Genomic DNA, 24,417 nt, shown 5'->3' on the forward strand with positions numbered 1-24,417 from the left:
GGTCCTCTGAACCCTCTGTTTCCATATCGGTGTCTTCTGCCTATCTGTCCATAACAGCTACATTGGTGGTTTCATTTTTGATCCATCTTTCAATCACGGTATCTTGCACCACAGACATGATCTTACGGCTATAAACCTGCTGGTCAAACCTGAAAATAAAAACAACCGCACACAATGACTACGAATTCTACTTCCTCCAGTTGTCACAACACAATATTGAAACCTCAATCTTTTTCTCGCTTTACATATCACTCACCATCACAATCAGTTACTAAAGCATTACTTATTGTGACATTTCCTCTCTTTATGTGGCTGCACTGGAAATATTTGGTGCCTAAAGTTATAAGACAACAATAAAAACGTACTTTCTCATGATGTTACAATAATCCATTTCTACAGTTTTTACTCCTCTTTTCTCCATCTCTTTCTCTTTATCAGCCACCTCATATCAGGTAGTGATGAGGAGAGGAATGGAGCAGAGGTGAGGAGGGCGCAAGAGAAAGGAGGCTCATTTGGGACCATCAGGCTTGTGCTATGGTGTTACAGTGTAGAGACCTACACAGATAAACACCTGTAGAATGTGGAGTATCTGGAGGTCATCATAGTCAACACATTAAACATGATGCGAAAGAAAGAAACATCCCATGGAGAAAGATATGAAAACAGGAAGAATGCTCCTGTTTAAAAGTAGTGTTTGTGAATCAGTTGTATTCAGTCAGCAGTTTCTTATTGTAAACCACCAATGATTTGCATTACCTACATCAGTTGCATAGTCCAGTAACACCACCGTGTGGACAAGCATAGATCATGTTAGCAATGACAAAGAGACACCAGCTGCATGGACCTCTGTTTCCTGGCCAGATTAAAAATTACTTTTAAATAACCATCAGTTGAAATGATCTCTCTCATTCTCTCACTCTCTGAGTGTTTCATTGCACCATCACTCTCTTTGACTGGCAGTGGCACATGTCACTACAAAATCGTAAAAATTTGAAGAATTTTGGGCATCTACGATAGAACACTCCTAGACGAATGAGGGACTACAGCGTCACTACAAAATGTTTAATGCATCATCAGTCTGTGAACTTTCAACATGTCCCACAGACACCCAGTAAGGGACATTTGGAAACCCATGGCAGGAGAAACTGAGACTAAATTGTCAGTAAAGTCTCCAGTGAAGCGCCACCCTTAGTTTGTGCATGTAGCCACTTTGCAACAGCTGTGCGCTTTGAGATACTGAGCATACACAGTACTGTGTTGCCTGTTGTGCCTCAATAGCATGGTGTATGACCAGTCTTTTTTCCTCACATCCCAAATACCTTTCATGTCTGTGTGTGTTCAGATTCAGACTGTAGTATGTGAGGCTTTCTAACTAACTTTATTTAATCAGCGCTCTGAATGTGTGACGATATGATGGGAGGAAGCAGAGAGTGGACAACCGCCCACTTCTGCTTTTCACTCCACAAAATCACCTCCAGGAATGTACATAGCAATAAGTCCGCTTGCTTTAGTTGGTGAGTACTAATGACTTTGTACACAGTGTGTATCAATGTGTTTCTATTTTGAAATTAGTATATTAATCTGTGTCCTGTGTCATGATGTTGCAGGTTGATTTTAATAATGCAAAGTTTGATTCTGGTCATTCTGGTAATGATGCCAGGTAAGGAAACATGTATGGGAAATGTGGTGACTGTAATCAAATAATCATACAACTTCTGCCTAGAACTGAAATACAATTACTACATTTCATACAGTCTAATTTGAGTATTTTCTGGATGTTATTTACCAAATCCTGTGGGGGAAAGAGCTACAATTAAACATAATTGACTGCATCTTTTTTATTTTTCCCAAAGATGTCTGGTGTGGAGACTGGAGGATGACTTTCAAAAATCAGTGTGCTTTGAAAGGGACGTCAGTAGTTATAAAGTGCGAGTATGACTATCCTTTGGGTCATATTGTCACTTCAGTCGGTTGGTATAAAGCCCAGCGTGTATCTGACCAGTGGAGGTTGTTTCCCCTGTCAAACCTTCCTTCACCCCCAGACCACTTTAGATATGTGGGCAACTACCGGAATGACTGTAGTCTGGAGATCAATGATGTACAATACACGGACAATGGAGCATATGTTTTTACACACAAGTGGAGAAATGAAACATTTGCTCAATTGTCAGTAAAAGGTAATGATAAAAGAATGGAAAAGGTACATTTCTCATTAATTAAATGCATTTTAGTCAAATTAATCAGTTTCTGCTTCTGTTTCTGAATCAGAGCTGACCACTGTTGTACAGCCGAACACTGTGACAGAGGGAGATAATGTCAGGCTGATCTGTGTGTCAGGTTGTCCTACACCTACAGCCATAGTCTGGTTCAGAGATGGGCAAGCTGTACCAAATTCAGTCTTCCAGGCGAGGAGAGAGGATGCTGGGAGGTACTACTGTGCCGTGTTGGGGCAAGAGACAGTCAGATCTGCCTCTGTGGCTCTGAATGTTCAATGTAAATGCATGATTAACATTTACGCAAAACATTTCAAAGTCATCTCAACATCTCAATTTATGCTATTTTCTTATGTCTTGAAGCCTAAATCACCTTTTAATCTGTCTCCTTTACATCTCCTTTTTGTCTATATAGTTGATTTATTAGGTGAAGTCAACAACTGACCACAGTTAACACCTGGATGTCTACTTCAATAAACATGGAAATTATACGATTACATTAAATTTTTGTAGCATTTAGACATGTTTTTATGCTGCCTTGCTGCAAAATTAATTCCTCTTGTGTTACAATAAAAAGACCTGAACATGAAGACACAATATATTAAAATACTCTGATGTTTTGGCTGAGTGACCCATTAAAATGAAACAATTGTAACCCCTTCTCACAGGGTATGGTCTTATTTGCGAGCAGTTAAACCAAAGGATTTTTTTTCCTACCTTAGATAGTTTCATAAGAAAAAAGCAAAAATAAAGGCAAATTTGTGTATAACCTCTCAGATTTATCCCACAAGGGACCCCAGGTTGGGAACTACTGCTCTAGTAGATTATCTTTTTGATACAGCAGTACTATTGTGAGAGCACTTATGATTTCTCTCTCATTTTGGAAACTGATAACATGTGCAGTGTTTGTTACTTTTTTCAGACCGTCCAGTGAACATTTCTGTTGCAATGGACCCACCACATGTTGTTGAGGGCAGCAGCGTGAATCTGACCTGCAGCAGTGCTGCTAACCCTGCAGCAGACAACTACACCTGGTACAAGACTGCTTCTCCCAGCTCCAGCTCCATGCTCCAGGTGGGCTCAGGACAGGTGCTGTCTCTCCCCTCTGTGGAGGCGTCCCACACTGGACTCTACCTCTGCCAGGCCAGGAACCAACTGGGGGAAAGCAACTCAACTGAGGTGCTGCTAGCCATGAAGGAAGAGGAGCATGGTTTGTGTCACTTTACTGTCAAAAATAATTATTTACAATCATGGACTGCTAAAAATTCCTAGATTTCTACTACAGCTGCTTTGTTCTTATAGAAAACTGAATATTTCATCTTCACTTTGTATTTAAAGTGGCAAATGGCAAAAGTGCTTCATTTTCCAGTGTACCAACAGTGATCTAACCATACAGTGTGTTTGTCCTCAGGTGGCATGTCCCTCCCAATCTTAGCTGGACTTGGAGTCTCACTTTTTGTGACACTTGTGTTAGTTAAATTTTTGTTCTGGTGAGTCAATGAATGATGGAAAGAGTGAGTGTGACTGAATGACTCATGTCATTTTTACTGTTAGCCGCTGACTTATATGTGCATCTTTGAATCATCTTTGCATCTCTTTTCCACATGTTGTGTAACCTTTTGGATGTGTTTCACCCAGTGTTGTCATGGTGTCTATGTGTGCCATCTTAATTTCCATTCTGTTGCCACTTTTAACCCCTTACTCAGTTTTTATGCCACGGCCATCGCTGGCGCGGAGGCATTATGTTTTTGGGGTTGTCCGTCCGTCCCGTTCTCATGAACACGATATCTCAGGAACGCCTTGAGGGAATTTGGCACAAATGTCCACTTGGACTCACAGATGAACTGATTAGAATTTGGTGGTCAACGGTCAAGGTCACTGTGACCTCACAAAACCCGTTTTTGACCATAAGAATTGATGTCCATATTTCACAGTTGGTCAAACAACGAATAGGTGACACTTTTGACTCAAAGGTCATTGTGACCTCAAAATAGGTTTTAGCCATAATTTAAGAATGATATGGACTGGGACTAGCAGTACGGGCTTTCCTCCATCTCGTCCATTCTGCCTTTCACTTCCTGCCTTATTCTGAATTTCGAGCATCACATGACTGCAAACAACGTATTGGAGCGGTCCTAGCTTATCGTGATCCTGTGAGTGAGTTTCACCTACAGCTCATAGAGAGGCTTCACATCTAAAAATGCCAGGAGAAAACAAAAGCACCACATTTTGTGTAGCTCTATAAGAATCCATCTTTACATAGTAATCAAGTACCTGTGTACCTGTTTAGCCAATTACATCTATGATAATACTTCATTAATCAGTTCAACAATGTATATTCACTGGAATCATACATATGTATCATCAATATAGCGATACCTTCCATATAACAAAAAATACACTTAATAGCTTTTTATTTAATTCCTTCCAAGTACTCATAACACATATTATGAGTCTGGATATGGATGTAAAGTGCAACTTGACTGGTTGGTGGAGGCATACAGCCGCAGGGGGGTAATTCTAGTTATACATGCCATTGGCTCAGATTTATTGTTATATTGAATATGTTGATTATGTTTTAAAATTTGAGTTGTCTTTTTTGTTTTAATATATTGAATGATGATCTGAAGTAAGGGGGGAAACTTTTAATGTCAGTTTCGTGAGTATCATGTCATTATAGATATACAGAATTCTGCATACTGTACACTGTGTACTGTATTCTCTGTACTGACTGCATTTGCAAAGAGACATATTATTGTGAAATACGATGGGTTAAGAAACATCTGAAAAAGCTGTTTTTTTTTCCATACACTAATCATTTTCTACAGCTCACCTCTAACACAGTGAAAAACAGTGATGGTCAGTGAAGATCTGTGTGTTCTGAGCAGCAGTTTATAGAAGTGTCAAGCTGCTGGGTTTCCCATTATTACCGAACAACTTCTCTAAAATGTAACATCAAAGATTGAGCAAAAATTAAGAATGCTCTGTTCTGAGTGGTGCAACATTAATGTTTCTTCATATTTATGTATTGATTTATTTTGTTTTTTGTTGTCTTGGTAGCAGGAAACAGAGGACCTGTGCAGAGAAAAAAGTGAGTACATTTAATATAAGTCATTAAATAACTCATGAATCTGATTAAACTCTAATGATTAAGTGTCAGTGTTGATGGATTTGGGGGAATTTAAAGTTCCCTCTCAAGCGCACATCTAGTAGCACTTAAAGCCCCCTTTAAAATGGGGATATAAACCATTTTAATAACATGTTCATTCTCTGTGCTTTAGCAAGAGCCCTAACAATGATTTAAGTGAAATAGCTCATTTTGGTTTTCCTGTGGTGTTTCCTATTATGAATTGTTCTTTCTAACCCAAACTTCACATTATTTTCACATACCAAAACAGAAACTTTAGTTGAGCCAAAGCATGTGCTTACAAGTTCCCAATGGGCACTTACAGTAAACCCAATCTGACTTTTGTTGTGTCGCCTCCAGCAGACTGTGTTTCACTTCAGGCACAGTGGGAGAGGCTCCAGCTCTTCAGCCACTGAAGATCAGTCAAACAGTATTTATGTCAATATCCACATGTTGCCATCCTCTCCTCCACCTGTTACTGACATCACTCCTCATTCACAGAGGAACTCGCGCCGTGAACATGATGTAAATATGGTGCACAAACATGAATGTTCAACATAACATCTCCACTCACAACAGTCAAATGTCCAATGCAGATTTTGAATAAATGGACTCCTCTCCTCTCCCCTCAGGCTCCCACATCTTCTGAAGATGAGGTTACCTACTCAACAGTGACCATCAAACCCAGAAACCCCAGTCTTCCACATGACATAAATACCAGCAGAGCCCCACAGGACTCCTCGTAGGTTCACTGTCCGAACGTTGACCTGATCACAGCACTATAGTGTCACTGCACTTTATTACGCACTGACGGTCAAGTCAAGTTCGTATGTGTAGCCTTTAGTCACTGTACAGTAATAAATAACCAAGTTACGAAATAATACATGAATATGATAAAAGAACACTTCAGGACCTTTGACCTTCACTGAGGAAAATTAATAATTCTCATATATTCTCTCTGTTCATAACTCGGGCTGTAGACAGGAGTTTACAATAACTGAGGTCATGAGTGCAAATTCCTCCCTACCATAACCTAACCCACTGAAGACTGACTGACTGGCCTCAGAAAAACTCATTTCCCTTTGTCTCAGTGAAATCATTTGGGATTAGTGCAATTATTTATTTATTTTTTTGCTCAAATGTTTATTAATTGATCTATGTCCCAATTCAACCAGATTTCATCATTTCCATCACTCGCATCTTTGCATTGACTTTATATGCAATCGCACTGCCTGTGAATCAAATTGAATTTGCTTTACCTTCAGTCTGAAAACACCATAAATCAAAAATATAAAAAATGCTCAGAATTAAACTACAATTGGTTATTTATTCATTTAACTTTTCAATGGTGTTTTTTTGTACATTTTTATCTCCCAACATTTAAGATACTACTAAGATAAGTATAAATATCTAGTCTAATTTAAAATATCAGAATCCACCTTAAAAACCCAGCATGTGCCGTATGTGTATGATCATAGAATGTAAACTTCTCGTCAGGTCATTAAAACCCACAAATTCCCAGAAATATTATTACATAGGACAAGACCTCGGTGTCCTTAATAGTAGCTACAGCCTACCTGTAACAAAAGTGAAATTCAGTGCAGTAATAAAAAGAGTTTATGAGTAAAAAGAATGCTTGGCTGAAGCATCTGTATGTGGGGTAAGGCATCAATGCTGCTATCACCATGTCATATTCACAAATACTATAATTTCCTCCTCAGGTCCAAAGCAGGAGAGAATGACGACTCTGTGATCTACGCTACAGTGGCTAAATCCAGATGAGTTTGATTGAAACCTTTTACTCCTTTGAGTGCAGGTTCATCATCATCAAGAAACCTATGCTGTCTTCCTCTAAAGATAGTTATGGAAAGTTCAAAGCTCAGTCCCTCAGGAAGGTTACACTGAGATCTTAGAGCATGTGCAATATTCTGTTTTCACAAGTTTTATACTACTGTGTTTTTGTAAGGGTTTTTACTTTTTATAGTTTGTACAGTCATAACAATGTAGGTATTTCATTTTACCTTAAATATTTTTAACTAAAAGGATTGTTGTGAAAAGACATCAGATTTCTTTCTGTTATGTTTAGGATTCTTTACTGCAGTCTGTACAGTTAATATTATAGATTTATGAAAATAAATGTGATATTAAGACACAAGCAATTATTTAATTAAGGCTTTATTTCAAGACTCAGTGCGACAATTTACACATCGTAATTGTTAAAAATGTACATACATGTATTTTATTTCAAAGGGGGAACTGGTGGTGAGTAGTTATGAATGCAAATTACATCGTTTAGTCAGGAGCTAAAAATCTGTGCCAGAAAGGGTTCAAATCTATTTTGCATAAAGTTTGTTGTATTCACATACCATCCTTTATTTAGGCCAGTGCAGGATACAGATTCAGTGATATCTACAATACTATTCTACATTACATTTTTGATCATGTATCTTGACGGCTGTATTGTAAATATTGTACAGCATATTTTGTGTTTGATCATGACATCAGCAGGATGCAGCACTCTTCTTTTAATGCGTAAGTTAATTGTCTTGTAAAACAAATACAGTAGTATAGTGACCTCTTTGTGTCCTGATGCCACTGTAATCTGAACCGTACGAGTAAGTAAGTAATAATCCGAAATGTAGCACATGAAATATTTTTTGTGGTCTATGTTAAATATGACTGTAGGGAATTTTAGTATATAACACTGCACTTTGGTACTGGATGAGTACACACTCATGCCAGTTAATGTGATGTCATTAGCATTTGAAATCTGGAAATCTTGACTTTAAGATCTGTGGATCATGAATCATCATCTGTAACATGTCTCAAATAAACATCTACATAAACAAGACACTGACTAATATTTACAAAACAACAACAAATGACTGATTTCAATGTAAGCATTATCTTCACCTATTCATGTGGAAATTTGATAAAGTCAGACATTGTATGAATATTTATTTTTAATACAAAACTCAGGCTACTGCATATAACGACATGACATGTTTCACACAAGTAAGAATTTAATGATGAAAGAATGCTTCCTATGTGAAAAGTTTGATATGTGTAATTTTACTAAATAAAGCTCACCAAGGAATGTTTGAGTTATTCATTAGCATTACTCATAGATTACTGACATTTTAGATCATTAGTTGTCTGCGTATAAGCCTGCGTCTTAGTGTTGCACAATGTAAAAGTACTAAAAGAGTTGAGTTTGCACAAGATTTTTTACTGATCTTTATTACAAATCGACTCATTGTGGCTTACTGCGCACACTGGCTGCAGGAAGTCCGACACTGAAGACACTGACTCATGTGGAACAAGATAAAACCTCCACATAAGGAATGTAAGACTCTTATTGTATGAATCCTTGCAATTGCATCTAGAATGCTTAAGATGAACCTGAGCCTTTACAAGTCTTAAAGGTACTGTGTGGAGTTTTTTACATATATAAATCGCTTTTTATTGCCACTGTGTGAACAGATTGCAACGTAACTTTAAAAATGAGACCTTCCCCAACTTTGGCAATTGCCTATAACTGTGCACTGATTTCTATGTAAAGGACTTGGGACCATTTTTCCACAAAAATCCAATGGATGTGAAGTTTATGAGCGCTCTCGAGTGCCTTGCCTCTCTTCAGCTCCTCTACAAAGCCAACAGTGTGCAACAATAGCTAATGTTAGCTTAGAAATGGGGTCCGCTAAGACATGGGGTCCGCTAATGTCAACAAGCGACTGGCACCCACCCATGACAGCTACAGTAGCTTAAAATAGCTATAGCGATGTGGGGCACTGAATTTGCTGAATTTACTGTTCATCAGACCACAAATGAGACAAGTATTAGTTTGGAAAAATGACAGACCCGGCCCCGGTCCAGCTGTGTTGACTGCAGTTCATTTAATGGCCATCGGTGACATAAATAACAAGGATTTTCTGAAAACTCCACACAGTACTTTTAATGCTCTTTAGCTCATAAGTTATAGTGGTTATGTCTAACTTGACTTCTGGTGACATTGCAGTTTAATGCAACAAAAAAATGTAAGACGAGAAAAAAAAGTTATCCCAGAAAAATAATCTTATTATATTTTACAAAACTGGCATCTTAAATCCAGTACAGTATAGTAATTCTAATGTTATTTCACTTTTGCCCATTTATCAATATTTAACTTCAGAATAAAAAGTTAGTCAACTCCAATAACTCTTTGGTGATGAGTTTAAAACTTCATGTCTCTTAAAGAGCTCTGTCTGTGTATCTCTGCAAAGATACAGGGTATCTATTAAGAGTATGGTATTCGTGGACATTTGACAAGGTTAAATGAGAAGGTTCAGGAAATGGTTAAATCCTCACTATAAAAAGTTTTGGGTAAGAAGGGGAATCTAGAACCATGATATGAGGGGAACATCACAGCCTTTCATCCCCCCGTTGAACAGTCCCCGTTGACATCTAGGAGCTCTGTTGTCATCCAAGAGTAGAAAAAGTAGAAACATGGGAGCAGGAATCTCATGTCCGGGCCATTTTGTGAACCCCCGGTGAGTTGTGATAGTTCTGGAGGAGAGAGATGAGAGCAGAAATTGTTAAAACACATCTGTAATGTTACAAGAAGAAATTATAGATGTAGATGACAAAACTTCAACTCCAATCTTGAAGCACGTATGTAACATTAGTTACATAACTCTGAGCATAATTGTTTGCACATTTGGTGGCGGCAAAACACGTTATTAAGACATTTTGCTTCTTGAATTTGGCAATTACATGTTTTGTGTGTGTGTGTGTGAGAGAGAGAGAAATTTCCATGCTTTATACAAATATTTTTCTGATGCCAAATGCTTTGCTTTTAAAATGTTACAGCTTAATACACCAGATGATATTTTTGTTAATGAGAATGGTACAAAAGTGACTGTTTTGGAAGTGGAGTGCTGTTTTCACAGTGGTCCAAAGGACAGATTCCTCACAACCTTAATATTAACACAGACTGCTTGTATTTGTATGTGGAAGTGTGGGCAATGTCCATACATTGGTGGTGAGTAGAAATACAGTAATACATTAAATATACAATAAAATAAAAAGTGTCCAGTCTGTCACCCTCATGGCCGTAGATATCCAGGGCAGAAATCGGGAGACTCTGGTGTAGACGCCAGGTTTCTTGGCCATGGCACAGCCTGTTCCCCAGCTCACCACCCCCAGCAGACGATACCGAGTGGTCTTAGACAGACAGTCATCTGCCACAAAAGGCCCGCCGCTGTCTCCCTGAAACCACAGAGGATTATAGCAGTTTACACACACTATAACTACCAATTTTAGGCATATTCAGAAATTCGAGTAAATAGGAATGCAATAACATATCAAACAACCTGGTATATGCACTGGGCACACATTCAGGCATTCAGATTATAGGCATAAAGACATCAGATTAAACAAAGTAGACACGCAAAGAAGGACATATCAGAGAATACAGTTCCCTAATTAGAAAGCCAAACACATAAACACAGCCTTTATGCATCAGAATGCATAAGCGCAGGCACACCCTGACCTGACAGGCATCAGTGCCTCCTTTCTCATAACCAGCACAGAACATACTGGTGGTGATCTGATTGTCATAGTAATCAGGAGCGTTACAGACAGTGTCACTGATGATGGGGACGTTTGCTTCCTGGAGAACATCTGCTAGATGACCTGAAAGTGACAAATATCAAACAGTTAAAAACAACAACACTGTGGAGGGGTTTTATCTAAAAAGAAGCATTTATGGATCAATATGTATCAGTTGCTATCTGTCCTATTGTTAAGACTCAATTACTCCATTCTCACATTTCTATGTATTTATGTAGATCAAAGTGTACACTAGTGCTGTTAGTTATAATAGCAAATTGAGCACATTGATAAGTTTAAATCCAAAAAACAACTACTGGAAAACAAAAAGAGGATGGGAATGCAAAAAAGTCAAGGAATGCAAAAAATATCATCCAACATGTAATTTTCTGCACTGTATTACAGTACAGCTGTAATGAAATGTAGACTCACCATAGTATCCTACATTTCCCCAGCCTGTTACTGTTCCCATCTGTCCGTCTATCAGTCTTTGACCGTATGCTGGCAGGCAAATAGGCTGGATGTATTCTACACACAAACATGTGTATTAACATATAAGCAAACACATGTACAAACTAATACTTCACCATCAAACACACACACACAATCATCCAAAATGTACTCCTAATAAAACGCATAAGAAGCCACTGCAACATGTGTCAGGACAGGGCGACAGTGGAAGTGGTGAAATACAATGTTCCTGATCAGTGAAACAAACACTTACATACTCTAAGCATGATAAGTAACAGTGAAGATACATGAGTTCCAGCCTATTACGTTCTTGCATTCAGTCATTGCAAACTGAAGCCTGGAGTGATCAATGGCCTTCAATGAGAGGGACTGGGACGGACTAGACTCACCATTCTTACCATATACAGTATTAATGAACTGAAACTGTAGATGTAGTTAGTTTAGTTAATTACTTCTACTTACTTACGTCTATTTTTAGGTTACCTCCTGTGTGGTTCTCACTCCCATTTAAGATATGTAATATGATTGCTGTTATTGTCATCTGTACACAGGGTAAAACAGAACAATTCTTATTGGACCACGCTGTCTAAGTCGAGGGTGATTTAATGAACGAAATATGTATGAAACAGGTAATTCATCATCCACAACATGAGAAAAAAACAGAAAAGAAAGAAGGAGCTTAAGGCTATAAACCACATGTTTTCTATTAGTCTAGCAACAACATTGAAACAGCGCATTGTACAGAGATTTATTCTTAAACTATCCTTTGTTTTATTTTCACTCCAGTGAACTTCATGCTTTGGTTGCAATTATGAATGTCAAACACTAGATGTCAGACTTGACCTACTGCTTTTAGAGTTTCTACTACAAGTTTCTTCTACAGCAAGATATGACATGTTATCAATCATTATACATTTATTATTTTATACAGCCCAATATCACAAACTTGAGCCACTGCCTTGTTCCTCTACATCCATCTCTGCACAGGGCGTCATCATTTTGTTTTCTCTTCTTGATCAGTCTTGTTATATTTGCATTTAGATATTTATAATTTCCTCGAAATATTTGCCTACAACCCATTAAGTATGTTGATTTAGTTATATTTGCTGGACTGTTAAAAATTTGTGCAGAGCGGTGATATACGCCGTAACACAAAGCTAACCTCTGTCTCTCTCAAACCTTTAATGCTAGTGTAAATCACACGTATTTCTCCTCATCCTTTTGCCTGCTGATGAATCTTGTAAGAACTACTATACCTTTCTCATTATTAAAGTGTGGATATTTTACTGAAGGAGGTGGTTACAGGTGGTTCCATCCTGTTCAGTGCTAATATAATCTTGTTGAATAAAATAACTTTTGTCCTGATGACTGAAATCTGGGAAACAGGAAACCTAAAGCCGGAAATTACCATAATGACTGACTCTGTAGCTCTCTGACTCCATTTCTTTGCCATTCTTCCTCATCTCTAATCATTGTCATCATGCAATCAAATACTCAGGTGTGTGTAGATGAGTGTGTCTCCTATTTGATGAATATGTGTGTATGCCCTTGTGTGCCCTACCGTTGAAAGCGAGTGGCTGGGTGAGGGCCAGAACAGCGATATCCCTGCTGTTGTCATCAATGTTAGCATCTACAAAGGGCAGGTAGCTGCTGTGGTAAACGATGGTCTTCACCTCTGCCACGTTGGCGTTGACTGGCTTATTATAGATGGACCCCAGCAGCACACGCCAGCGGTTAACGAAGCGATACCGTCTAGCATGGAAAGAGTGAATAAGAAAGAAGCGACGATGTCTAGCAAGAGTTTTATCCATTTTAAGCTTTTTCACAAACACAAACGTGTATACAGTAATTAACACGATTCTGCTTGTGTCTCAATCATCATTTTAACTGTGTTTTTGAGTTTGTAGTACACTCAAGTACAAAATTAAGTATACCTAAAAATGCCAGCATGCATTTTATGTATGGCAATTTATGTAGACCCTGAATCTTAAAAATAATCCAATTTGTCCATCATGTGCTTAAAAATTAAATATGATATCTGTATAAATTCAGGCTTGATTACATACTCAGGGAAGCAGTGAGCTGCTGAGATAATCCAGCGGTTTGAGATGATGGATCCTCCACACTGATGAACTCCATCGTACTGCAAGCTGACCTGCCAAGGCCAACTGCCCTGCCTAGCATCCACACCACCAACTATACGGTCTGCTGCAAAACTACGCCTGCCACAGTCTGCCGAGGACAGAGAGGAGAGAGCGATTGACAGAGGGGGAGAACAATAATTTACTGTCTGTGTAAATGGTAGGTGAAAGAATTAAACATATATAGACAGGAGAAACAGAGCAAAGACAGATGAGACAAAAATGAGTGAAAGAGTAGAAAATCAGAGCAATAAAAAGGATGAGGATGACAAGCCCAGCAAGTGGAAAAAGATGAGAGGTGGGTGTAAGGTATCAGAGTATAAAGTGTGCCAGTGTGTCAGACAGAATGAATGCAGATCTGAGCTCACATCTTACCTTGGCACAACAGTGTGAGAACCTCCCTGCTCTCGCAGTCACTGAAACAAAGACAGACAGAGTTAGTAACAGCCTGGCAGAGGAAAAGAAATCATCCAAACTAAGTTACTGTTCAGCTTTCTCTATGTTAACCGAGTAGACAAGTGACAGAAAAGGCAGGAAGAGCAACAGAGAGGACAGTGTAGTAGAAGGTTAGACTGCTGTGAGACAGGTGCAGGATCAAACAGACAGGTGTTTGTTACCATGGGAACAATGAGTCTTTGATTTTCTTGCCGTAGCTGAGCTCTTCCTGTCTGACACAGAAGAACTCCCCACCATCTCCACTGGCCTCTGGCACTGACGTGACTGAGTAATTCACCGCACTAAAACAAACACACACACACTTTAGTCCTGTATCATACTATGCCGCATGAAATCATTGAGATGTAATTGTAAAAATATCTCACCTGACAAAACCCACTTCCTCACAGCTGATGCTAGCTAGCAGCTCATTGGCTGAGGAGGAACACACCTGACGCCACCTCCTCTGGGCGGAGTCAAAGACTCTGAGATGTTGGTCAGCAGAATTTACCTGGACTGCAGGGAATGATGTGGGAGTACTTTTAAAACAAGCTTGGTACAATCACACACACTTTTGCTTACCTGTAACATATATTTCTATTTTCTTCTCTCACTGTGATGATGTTTGTGGGGGGTTTATGAGCCCAGAGATAGTTGTCTGTTTATTTCCTGCTCCTATTGAGCAACATGTGACCTAGAAAACACCACAAATCTAACTTTCTCTTGCTTGTTGTAAACCTCTGAGTTGAGCCTGTTCTAATTGGCAGTGCAGCTACTTCAGTTTCATCTACTGTAGAATCTTGTTTATAAATATCTTAAATGTTTTAATTTTGTTATTTTATTTTGATAATACACATTAAAAAAATCTGCAACTGGACCTGAATCCGCATCAAATGCATATACTGTAGAAAAGACAGTCATTAGATATATTTCTTTTTTTCACTCAAGTAACTACAGTATTACCCTGTCAATGTCAAGAAAATCCTGGATCCGCACCAAAATGAATCACTATTTCTTGGGCCATGGCCTAACTTTCTGAGTAAAGTTTTTGTTTTGTTTCTGCTAACACTCAAACAAGACCAAAAACATACAGTATCCTCCTTGATGGTAGTAAAAAATGTGTAATTAAAGTTCAGGTGGCATTTTCTTTCTTAATATAATAATCCGAAATCTACAGCTCTTCTGTAGACAATAAGACTAGTCTGAGGTCACAGTGACATCTGATGTTTATTGTAGGCCTACCAGTACTTAAAATGTGGTATAACTACTTCCATGAATTTGAAACCATCACCCTGTCGTCTCTTACTCACCATCATACAGTCCTGTGTCTTCCTCCATTGTGCAATACGTAACTACAGAAGGGTTATAAAAAACAACAGGCATTTGTTAACTCAATGATATGTATGATAGCAAATAATGAAACTTTTGTTCATCGGATTTTTGATAGTGAACTACAAAACAGAAACACCATGAAATCAACAAACAACAAGATTATGGTCATCATATGTTGGACAAAAATGTGTGTCTCCATGTGTATGTGTGAAAGCATGTGGTCTGACCTACGGCCCAGACGGCTGCTCCGATGGCTCCCAAGGTCATCAGCATCACACACACGCCAATCACACGGCAGGGGGTCAACACACAGGTCAGAGATATTCCCCTGTTCCCTGCAGACACACACACACACACACATATACATGAGTGTTCATACGCTCATTTGACAGTCACAGAGACACACACATGAATGCATACATGCCAGTGCACATATATAGCAGCACTGAAGCCTTCAACGTTACTTAACATACCAACAAAATCAGGTGGCTGAAGAAAAATAATACATGGCAAAAGTTCAGACTGCTAGTATTTATTTTGGGCTCTTTTTCTGGACTCTTAAGCCACCCTACAACAAACATCAACAAAATGACCAGTTACAGCTCGCTGTCCCAATTTGAAGGGGCATACAGCACATTTCCTGGCACAGACTGAAAAGTACAAATGACACTGATTGGATCAATAGTCCAAAGTCTAGCATTTCTCCACAAAGCAAGAACAAACTAGCATATGGTGCCATGTCTGTCCCACGTACACGTACAGTATGTGTATGCACCCGCATGCGAGTGTTGTTCTCAGTGTGTCCCTTTCTACCCCTGTTATCTATGGAGTTAGATCAGTCTCACTAATAATGAATGCACAGATTTATAAATGACTCTCTCCACAAAAATATTTTTCAATGCACACAAAAATACTTAATGCACCTCTAAGCTTGTTTGCCAACCGCCGCAGAAAAGAAGAAAACATGGAGGAGGAGAGTGAAATCGTAAATACAGAGCAGGAGGAGTTGTTTTTGTTTGTATGGAAGTTCCAAATAAGAGAAGTAATCAAATGTGATGTACGGTATGGTTATTTTAAACTATTTCTTAATTGGCCGAAGTCAATTTTTACTTGCCCCTATACAAATAGTTTTATTTATTAGCAGTTATCAAATAACAACAATAACTAAAGTTAATTGTTAATTAAGTCATGTTTAATCGTTATAAATAAAGTAAATGAATCAGAACAGATGCAAAGCAACAAACACATATCGAAAATGGTATGACAACACCCCCGTCCTTCTCCCCAGAGATGGACTCGTTAACTGTGAGTGAGTGATAAAATATCAAAATAAATGTTGTCTTTACCCACCACCATTTTCTCGTGAGTAGGGATGGGTTTTGTTAAGATGTTATTGATACCACTATTATCGGTTCTTTTTCATTACTAAATAATTGCTTTTTAAAAAACATATTATTTAAAAAAAGAATAAATTCATAACAGGATTAGAATTGAATATTTTAAATATAACTAAATGTTTCTAGAGCAGCAACAGTGTTTACAACAGCAAAGTCACTTTATAAACCTAATAATATCTCACTGGAAACAAATCTAAAATGTCAATAAAATAAATCACATTCCTGACGTCAAAATACTGAGTGATGTCTGTGTTCTTCATTCTGTCTAAACATCAGTCAGTATCCGTCCCTCCTCCTGTCCTCTGTCCTCCTCCCTCGGCTGGTTTGTCTCAGCCAGCAGTAAGTTTACAAGAATTTTCATGGCAAACTAAGCTAAACAGTTAGACTACATACAGACAGCTTCGTTTTAGCTTGTTTGTAACAATTCACTATTAGCCAAGCTAGCTCGCTGTGCTTGTGTGAAACATGAAAGACCGCAGACATGTTTAGGCTTGTTGAACAGGTATATCGATAAAGTATTGGCTTTTTACTCACGGAGGTTATGTTGCACTTACTTACAGTAAAGAGCATAGTTATTGTCAACTCGAGTAATCTCCACCGCAGCCTCTCTGATCTGCTTGCTCTGCCATTATGCGCATTAACTCTTTTTCGAAAAAGGCAAAAATCACCTCAAAAGAGCGTATATAAACTCTGATGCATATATGAGGAAATTTTTTGCCGTTTCCATCAACATTTTCTAATGTGATACTTCAAAATTCCCATTAAAATACATTATGGAAACACGGCTAGTGTGACAGTAAGCCAGCATGCACAATACTAAGAGCCTGAAACTGAAGCAGCTAAATGGAATTCAGCCAAAATTAAATGTATTATTTACACCTGTGTAGAGCCTTTAAAATGTATCATTTTTCCCTGTACCAGTGGTAGACAAGTCATTGTTACAGGTATTTTACACAGCACGAATGTTTGACTTGCATGTTGACTAGCAGGAAAAGCAGGCGTCACTAATATCATCAACGATTACCTTACTACATTTAAACTGTGACAATGAACACGCATGCACATGCCCTGGCCAATATGTTATTAATTACACCTGTGTCAAAATGTCTGCTGTAAAAAAGACCTGCTGGAGTGACAAATTGAATTTCTGTCAAATAAACCTATATGACTAACACTCTCATAAAGAAGAGTTCCAGAGGGTTCGCCACAGAGAAACAGCCTTGTAGCCATAACTTCTCATTACATTGCTTGAGACAGTCAGGGTGGTAATAATAATACTTTCCATCAATGTGCCAGGAAACAACTGGAGATAGTGTATACGAGTGTTTCCTATCGAATCAGAGAAAACATTCTACATGCCTAGTTTCCTTCCTGCCACTGTCTCCCATTAACTTTTTCCCTCCTCTCTCACATCGCTGTCTTTCTCATTTTCTGTGAAAAAAATTGAAAAAAGTAAACAAAATAAAAAACAATTCCATTAAAATGTTTTGATGGAATTGTAACATTAGGCCTATCAAATATAAATGTTCATAGGGAAGGTGTTTTGTGCTGCTGGACAGTTTTTCAGGATAGTACCCATATCAGCAAGTTTTTACCAACTCAAAGACTCAAAGTTTCCTCAGCTTATATGTAGACTCCTGAGTCTCGTGTCTTGATCTGTGCAAGTAAACAACTCAAGAAATGACAAGGAACCAGTGTTGCACAGAACCACTTACACTGCTTGGTCCTATTTCTATGTTGTTATCAAGAAACGTGATAGCTGTGTAGACCTGCTAATCCAGTGACCTTAACCTCCTTCTCAGCTATCTCCTTACATCTGCTCCCTCCCTCTACACTCCAACCTCTCCCTGACCAACTCTACCTGCACCTTAACTGCATTCCTCTGAAATTTCCCTACCTTTCCTTGCCTCCCTCTACACCCATCTCTCTCCTTCCTCTCTTCCCCTCTTTGTGCCTCATGTCTGCTCCTCCTCCCCTTTTGTACCTGTCCTCTCTTCCCCCTCCCATCCTCAGGCTTCACCTCCAAACATCCAGTCAGCATGATAATGGTGTTATTGTCCCTTGGGTTGTAAAATTGTCAGAGAGAGACTAAGTATCTGATCAGTGTCACTGGACATATTATCAGGCGGACACTACAGGCTCGTGGTACATTCTTTCAGATTTTGTTTTCCAGGAAATACCTCAACGTTTCCTCCACACACCTCAACTCCAGCACATACACACCTACACTGATGCTGCCCACCCCCCTTGTTCCCAAACTCCTATTTTCTTCATCATTTCCTGCTCTCTTCCCCCCAACACTGCACTCGTCACAATCACATTGCAGAACAGAACAAGCACTCTATTGTGTCAATGTCTACCTGAGACCACCTTCTCCTGTGTGTATGTGTGTGTGTCTGCATGTGTGTGTTATGAGGCAGGTTCTTTTGAAATCACTGTGGTATTATGTGCTGACGAGTAGACTGCAATAGTAAAAGTTGGTGGACACTTGTGAGTGTACTTCATATGTTGTATATCTTGTTTTATAATACAAATACTAAAGAACTTTTTGCATTATGTTCAAAGATTCAAACAGAGTTCTCCATAGTGAGACAGAGTTGTAAGAGTGGATTAAGTTTATAGTATAACATACTTAAACTTAAATGTTTTAATTTTTAAAACAGCTATAATTTCACTATAAAAGTGAACTAACAGGCACATACTATTTAAGCACTGACCCACAGTGGGTGATGTATTGTATTATAAACGTTGATTAACGTTTTATTCTGGATTAGATGTTGATAACATTAACTCTGTCTGGGTTATGTAAAACAATTCTACTAATTATATTTAATATATGACAACATTCACGTATAATGTCCCACACGTTTCTCTGACGAGTCAGACGACTGTTGACGTTACAGCCTATTCATTTAAAAAATGTATTGCAATTTGGCAGCTTGATCAAAACATATGATCTAATAAAAAAGGTTTCTCTAAGATGCTGTGTCACAATGCTATTAAATATTTGTCAGACTTTCAACAAGCTCGTAAACAACAAACTTACTTAAGCTTAATTAATGCTCGCTGTTGTTCTACTGGAATATTTCACAATGCAGTCAACATTTACGGCTTTCCCACAGGGAGACCGGATAGTTTGTTGCCACTGCGGTAAATGAGGCTGGCACGAGAGGTAAGAATGAATCAGCTCTTACTGTTTGTGACCCATCCACACAGACATACTGTACATACATATATTTTATTTTGGGTTATTTCTATCCTCATCCATGAGTCACATGACCAGCCAGAAGCAGCACGATGGAACAAGTTTACTGTGTCATTACTCATTCTCTGAGATGTTGGGAGGGATACCCTTAACTTTGCACTCATTACGCCCTTCCTCTGTAGCGCCTCACTGTTGGGTGAAAAGAAGCAGCTGTGTAGCAGATGAGATATCTGGCTGCCCACACACTTCCCATACCAAAACTGAGAGAAAAACATGAAAATGCACAGACAACACATTCTGTATTAAGAAAAATTTTCATTCAGCCAAGTTTTCTACTAAATGATAGTTCATCTGAAATTAAAGATTATCAAATTACACAACATAAGGTATTTCTTGAAATCTAATTTTCTTTTGTCTGAAGGAACTTTCTAAACAAGCTAATATCTAGTAATCTAAAGACCTACCCCAAAAAGTGTTACTAATATACTGTAACTGTTTGTCTTTGAAAAAGCCTTTCCAAGGGCTTATAAACAGAAAACGTTTTCTGAGAAGTCATGGCTACAAGACTGTTTCTCTGGGTTAGTCTTATAGGTTTATTTGACAAAACAATCCCAACTAATTGTCTATTTACTAGTTTTTTTCCATCCAGCGCTTCCAACTGTATCACACGGTCTTCATCAGCGGCAGATAGTTTGTTCTGTTGTCATGGAGATGGATCTCCATGACAACCTTTATGACTTCTCGTCCATGTTGGCTTAAAGTTGCGCATGAAAGTTTGTTCTTGACCTTGAAAACAGTAGCTTGACAAATAATTCTAACTCAGGGTACATGTACTATCTTAATAGCTAACTGCATAGTCAGCATCTACTGTATTATCCTTTGTCCTGGTGTATTATCCTTTGTCCTCTTAGAGGCACTGATATTTGGAATTTGGGAAACAGATTCCAACACTACTTTCAAAACAGGAAGATCAGATTTTTATGTATCTGGTCCATCAAAAACAGGGCTGAGCTTAATTCAACATACATTCACTCCAATTTAAATAGGAAAAGGGGCTTAAAGGGTTTTCAAAATGGATACTGAAGAATATCCCCTTCCTAAGTAGACTGAAGTGAACCTAGGTGTGGTAAGAGTGGGGTGAAACAAAGACAACAGTGCAGAAGCAGAAGGAGACCACACACACACACAGATGAAGACACAGCAGAAGCTATGACTCAGACGTGTAGTGGTTGTCATAGCGGGAAAGTAAAAATAAACACAATCATACTGTGCAGTAAATATTAGCCTGATTAGAAAGATACCCTGCCCACAGGAGTGCTTGCGTGTAAATGTGCATATTTGTGTTTCTCTTCTTGTTCACACATGTATTGTGTATAAGAATGCACAATTAAAGTAAACACTGCTTGTTTCTGAAAATAGATGATGTTCCACCTAATCTAAGCACAGCCATACACAAAATAAGCCACACCATATGTGCCACTCCTTGGCTAGACTGTGTTTATCTTGTAATTACACACACCAAAGACATAGCCTGATTCATTGCATCTGGGTGGACTCCCTTCAGTCAGGCATCAGAAACTACAAAACCAAACGTCTAGCTGACCACGTTCAGACACAGAAAGTAACACAAGAAGCACAAGAAGGACACAATAGCCAAAGAAGACCTGTTGATGAGAAGAGCAGAAGATGTGATGATGATGTCAGTTTTCAACTAAAGACTTCATTGTATCCCTGCAATGTAAGGTAGGTACTTATACTGTTGTCTAGCATCGTTACGGGGTAAAAAAAACATATAAAGGGTGTTGTCTCTGCAAAGTTGGAAGATTTGAACGATTGTAAAAAGTTTTAAACACCAGTCGAAAAGGCAGACACAGGCTTTCAAGATACCACAGGAAAACGTAAGTGGGCAACACATATTTGTACACATCACAAGCATAGACTTCACAGTTCACACTGACAGGAGTGCTTTCTAGCAACAGTAAAATACAGCAAGTAATCTTATCTTTACTTCCATAACAGCATCATATAATTAGCAGTTAACTGATTAGGAGTTGCAAAACAGCAGACGCTGAGTAACAGGAGGACAGATGTGGATTCTCTGGTTTCCCGTTAAGTAATGCTGATGGGAGTGTGTTTGCTGGAAAAAGGTAGGAGAGCTTCATATTGACAGTGACGGGGGTACAGTGAGTTGTTTGTTAATGGCTGCCAGGAGAGTGTGTTGTTAATCCTGTACAAGATACAAGATAGATTTATTGATCATTTTACAACACAGGGTTGTATAATGGGATTTTGTTTATATAATGTGCTTCAATGAAGTGTAATTTAGTGTAAAAGACGGCAGTTATTTCTGGTCCCACTTATCAACATCACTACCACATTTCTACTTGGGTTAGGACTCATTGTTATTGGATGAAAAAAATATTACAAGTGTATGTTTTCCAAGCCTTAAAAAAATAAGCCCAGTGAACAGAGAGACAGTCAGCCAGCTTTAAACAAACCAGTTAATGGTTAACTGTCATGTGGACTGATGTCTGGTCCCACATACAGAAAACAGGCAGCATAACCACTGGCCAGCACAGCATTTTAATCTGTGTGTGTGTGTGTGTGTGTGTGTGTGTGTGTGTGTGTGTGTGTGTGTGTGTGTGTGTGAAGGAGTAGGGAGGGGTGGGGCAAATGAGAGCAAGAGCAACGGTGTATGTGATCTGTGCACTCACCCATCTTCCCCTCTGTCACAACTTTCTCAGCATACATCTGTATACAGTATGAAGCAGAGGGCAACAATAGACAATGATCTGTCTCCTTCCTTCCTTCCTTCTTTCTCTCCTTGACTCCTCAGGGCAGGTGGTCTACGCCCTTGGTAGTCACTTTTGCCTGTTAAGATAATATTGACAAACAATCATATTGTAGGTCATACTTACATTTTTTTCAATAAACATTTATCAAAGAGATAGCCAGGTAGACAGAGATATATGAGATTAAGTTTGAAAAACATACATTATATAAAGCGAGAGCACTAACTAGTCTTGCCACAAACTAGAATCTTAATTCATAATACTACACATACTCACTACACTTTAACTAATAGTATTACTTATATTTTTGATTGATATGCTCTAAAATACAAGTAGGTTATATCACATGTTTGTTTCACTTTGTGTTTAGTTAGTTCACTCACTCACTCACTCACTCACTCACTCACTCACACACACACACACACACACACACACACATGCGCCATGCATTTACACTCAAGTCCCACCCAGTCAAGAGCCCACTCCTCCAGATAGCCAGGTCTACTAACAAGTTCTCCTTGTGTAACTAACTGTGTAACTAATTTCTAAGAGGGAAAACTAACAATGAACTTGTCAGTCCATATGAGACATGACTTTGTATTCTAACTGAGCTGCTTTTCCTAATAATTATATCTTAATTTTCCACGTGAACAAGCTTCTTCTGCCACTACATATAGAAGACTTTTGTCTTTAGTAACCATTACCAAAGGTTAAACCAGTTACAGTATTAACCGCCCTGCAAACAGGAGGACAAGTCATATGAGACCACTGGGAGCAAATGAAAAATCATATTCTTATAGGGAGTTAAAGTGTATCTTCAGCCTATAGTTAGTTCATTTAAAGTTTCTATTGTATCACTATACAATAATAATAATTTACAGTTTTATTGTTGTTATATTGTTGATGTATTTATAGGCCTATAAAATCTATAAAATAAAAATGTTGCTATGATATTTGTATCACTTTAGTAACTTTGTTAGGTTAATTTCGACTGCAGAGATCTGAGATGGTTAAACAGGTTCATCAGGTTCAGCAAGAAAGACTGTAATCTTGAAATCATTCAAATGATACAAATGGTAACTTTATTTTACTGAACATTTTTCAATTTCAAACAGCTAACTATTAGTTTTTAGCAGTAGCCTATCGCCTGCAGCAAGGTTACTAGCTAGCTAATGGTTTGTTTTCAGAGTTAGCATAAAATCACAGGGCTGAAATAAACTTAAAGTAGCCTTCCAGAAAGTGACTCACCTGTCTTTTCTTGCCACAGGTGGAGCCCCGGCCTTCTCCGTTAGTGACAAATATTATTTTTTGTTCGCTTTGAAAAATAGAAAAAGAAAACACAAAACTTCTGCCTCGACGACAGGCGACAATACTTTTTAAACGCCACCACAGATAAATCCCAGTTTTCAGTAAAACCTTTTTTTCTTTTTTTTTGCTCTCTTCACAGGTTACTGACCTCAAACATAGAAGGAGGGGGGAAAAAGGTAGAAAAGCGACCGTTTCGATCAACCAAACCCACCGGCGCCCGCTTCTAATAGAAAAGAGAGACACATTTGGAAGAGTGGACTAACTGAAACAAAGTTAGTGAAAGTTTATCCGAAGTTTGTCGGTTTGTGTGGTCGTCCTGTGTGCGGTCAGCTGCGCAGACTAGAGGGGGCGCGAGTGACGTCAGTTTACGTTTCTGAGTGGACTAACGAAGCACGAGATCTCTCACA

The 24,417-nt window shown here is 38.6% G+C and overlaps 2 protein-coding genes across 2 annotated transcripts; one reads left to right on the plus strand and one right to left on the minus strand.

The window, feature by feature from the left end:
* Positions 1–1,478: 1,478 nt before the first annotated feature.
* On the plus strand, positions 1,479–9,400 carry LOC122881014 (carcinoembryonic antigen-related cell adhesion molecule 6-like). Its single transcript, XM_044206644.1, has 10 exons — positions 1,479–1,514; positions 1,608–1,660; positions 1,854–2,177; positions 2,269–2,493; positions 3,136–3,423; positions 3,625–3,703; positions 5,274–5,304; positions 5,701–5,865; positions 5,973–6,082; positions 7,062–9,400. The coding sequence occupies exons 2-10, from the start codon at positions 1,621–1,623 to the stop codon at positions 7,120–7,122; spliced, it is 1,323 nt and encodes a 440-aa protein (XP_044062579.1). The 5' UTR covers positions 1,479–1,514; positions 1,608–1,620; the 3' UTR covers positions 7,123–9,400.
* hpn (hepsin) lies at positions 7,500–24,150 on the minus strand. The gene is made up of 13 exons (XM_044206645.1): positions 23,951–24,150; positions 22,625–22,781; positions 15,536–15,643; positions 15,287–15,328; positions 14,363–14,492; positions 14,159–14,278; positions 13,917–13,957; positions 13,467–13,632; positions 12,962–13,152; positions 11,362–11,457; positions 10,871–11,013; positions 10,423–10,587; positions 7,500–9,885 (listed from the first exon to the last, which is right to left on the minus strand). Exons 2-13 carry the CDS (start codon positions 22,659–22,661, stop codon positions 9,841–9,843), a joined length of 1,284 nt encoding a protein of 427 aa, XP_044062580.1. The 5' UTR covers positions 22,662–22,781; positions 23,951–24,150; the 3' UTR covers positions 7,500–9,840.
* Between the last annotated feature and the right edge of the window lie 267 nt (positions 24,151–24,417).

Source organism: Siniperca chuatsi, linkage group LG9 (genome assembly GCF_020085105.1).
Source record: "Siniperca chuatsi isolate FFG_IHB_CAS linkage group LG9, ASM2008510v1, whole genome shotgun sequence".
NCBI classification, from domain to species: Eukaryota; Metazoa; Chordata; class Actinopteri; order Centrarchiformes; family Sinipercidae; genus Siniperca; species Siniperca chuatsi.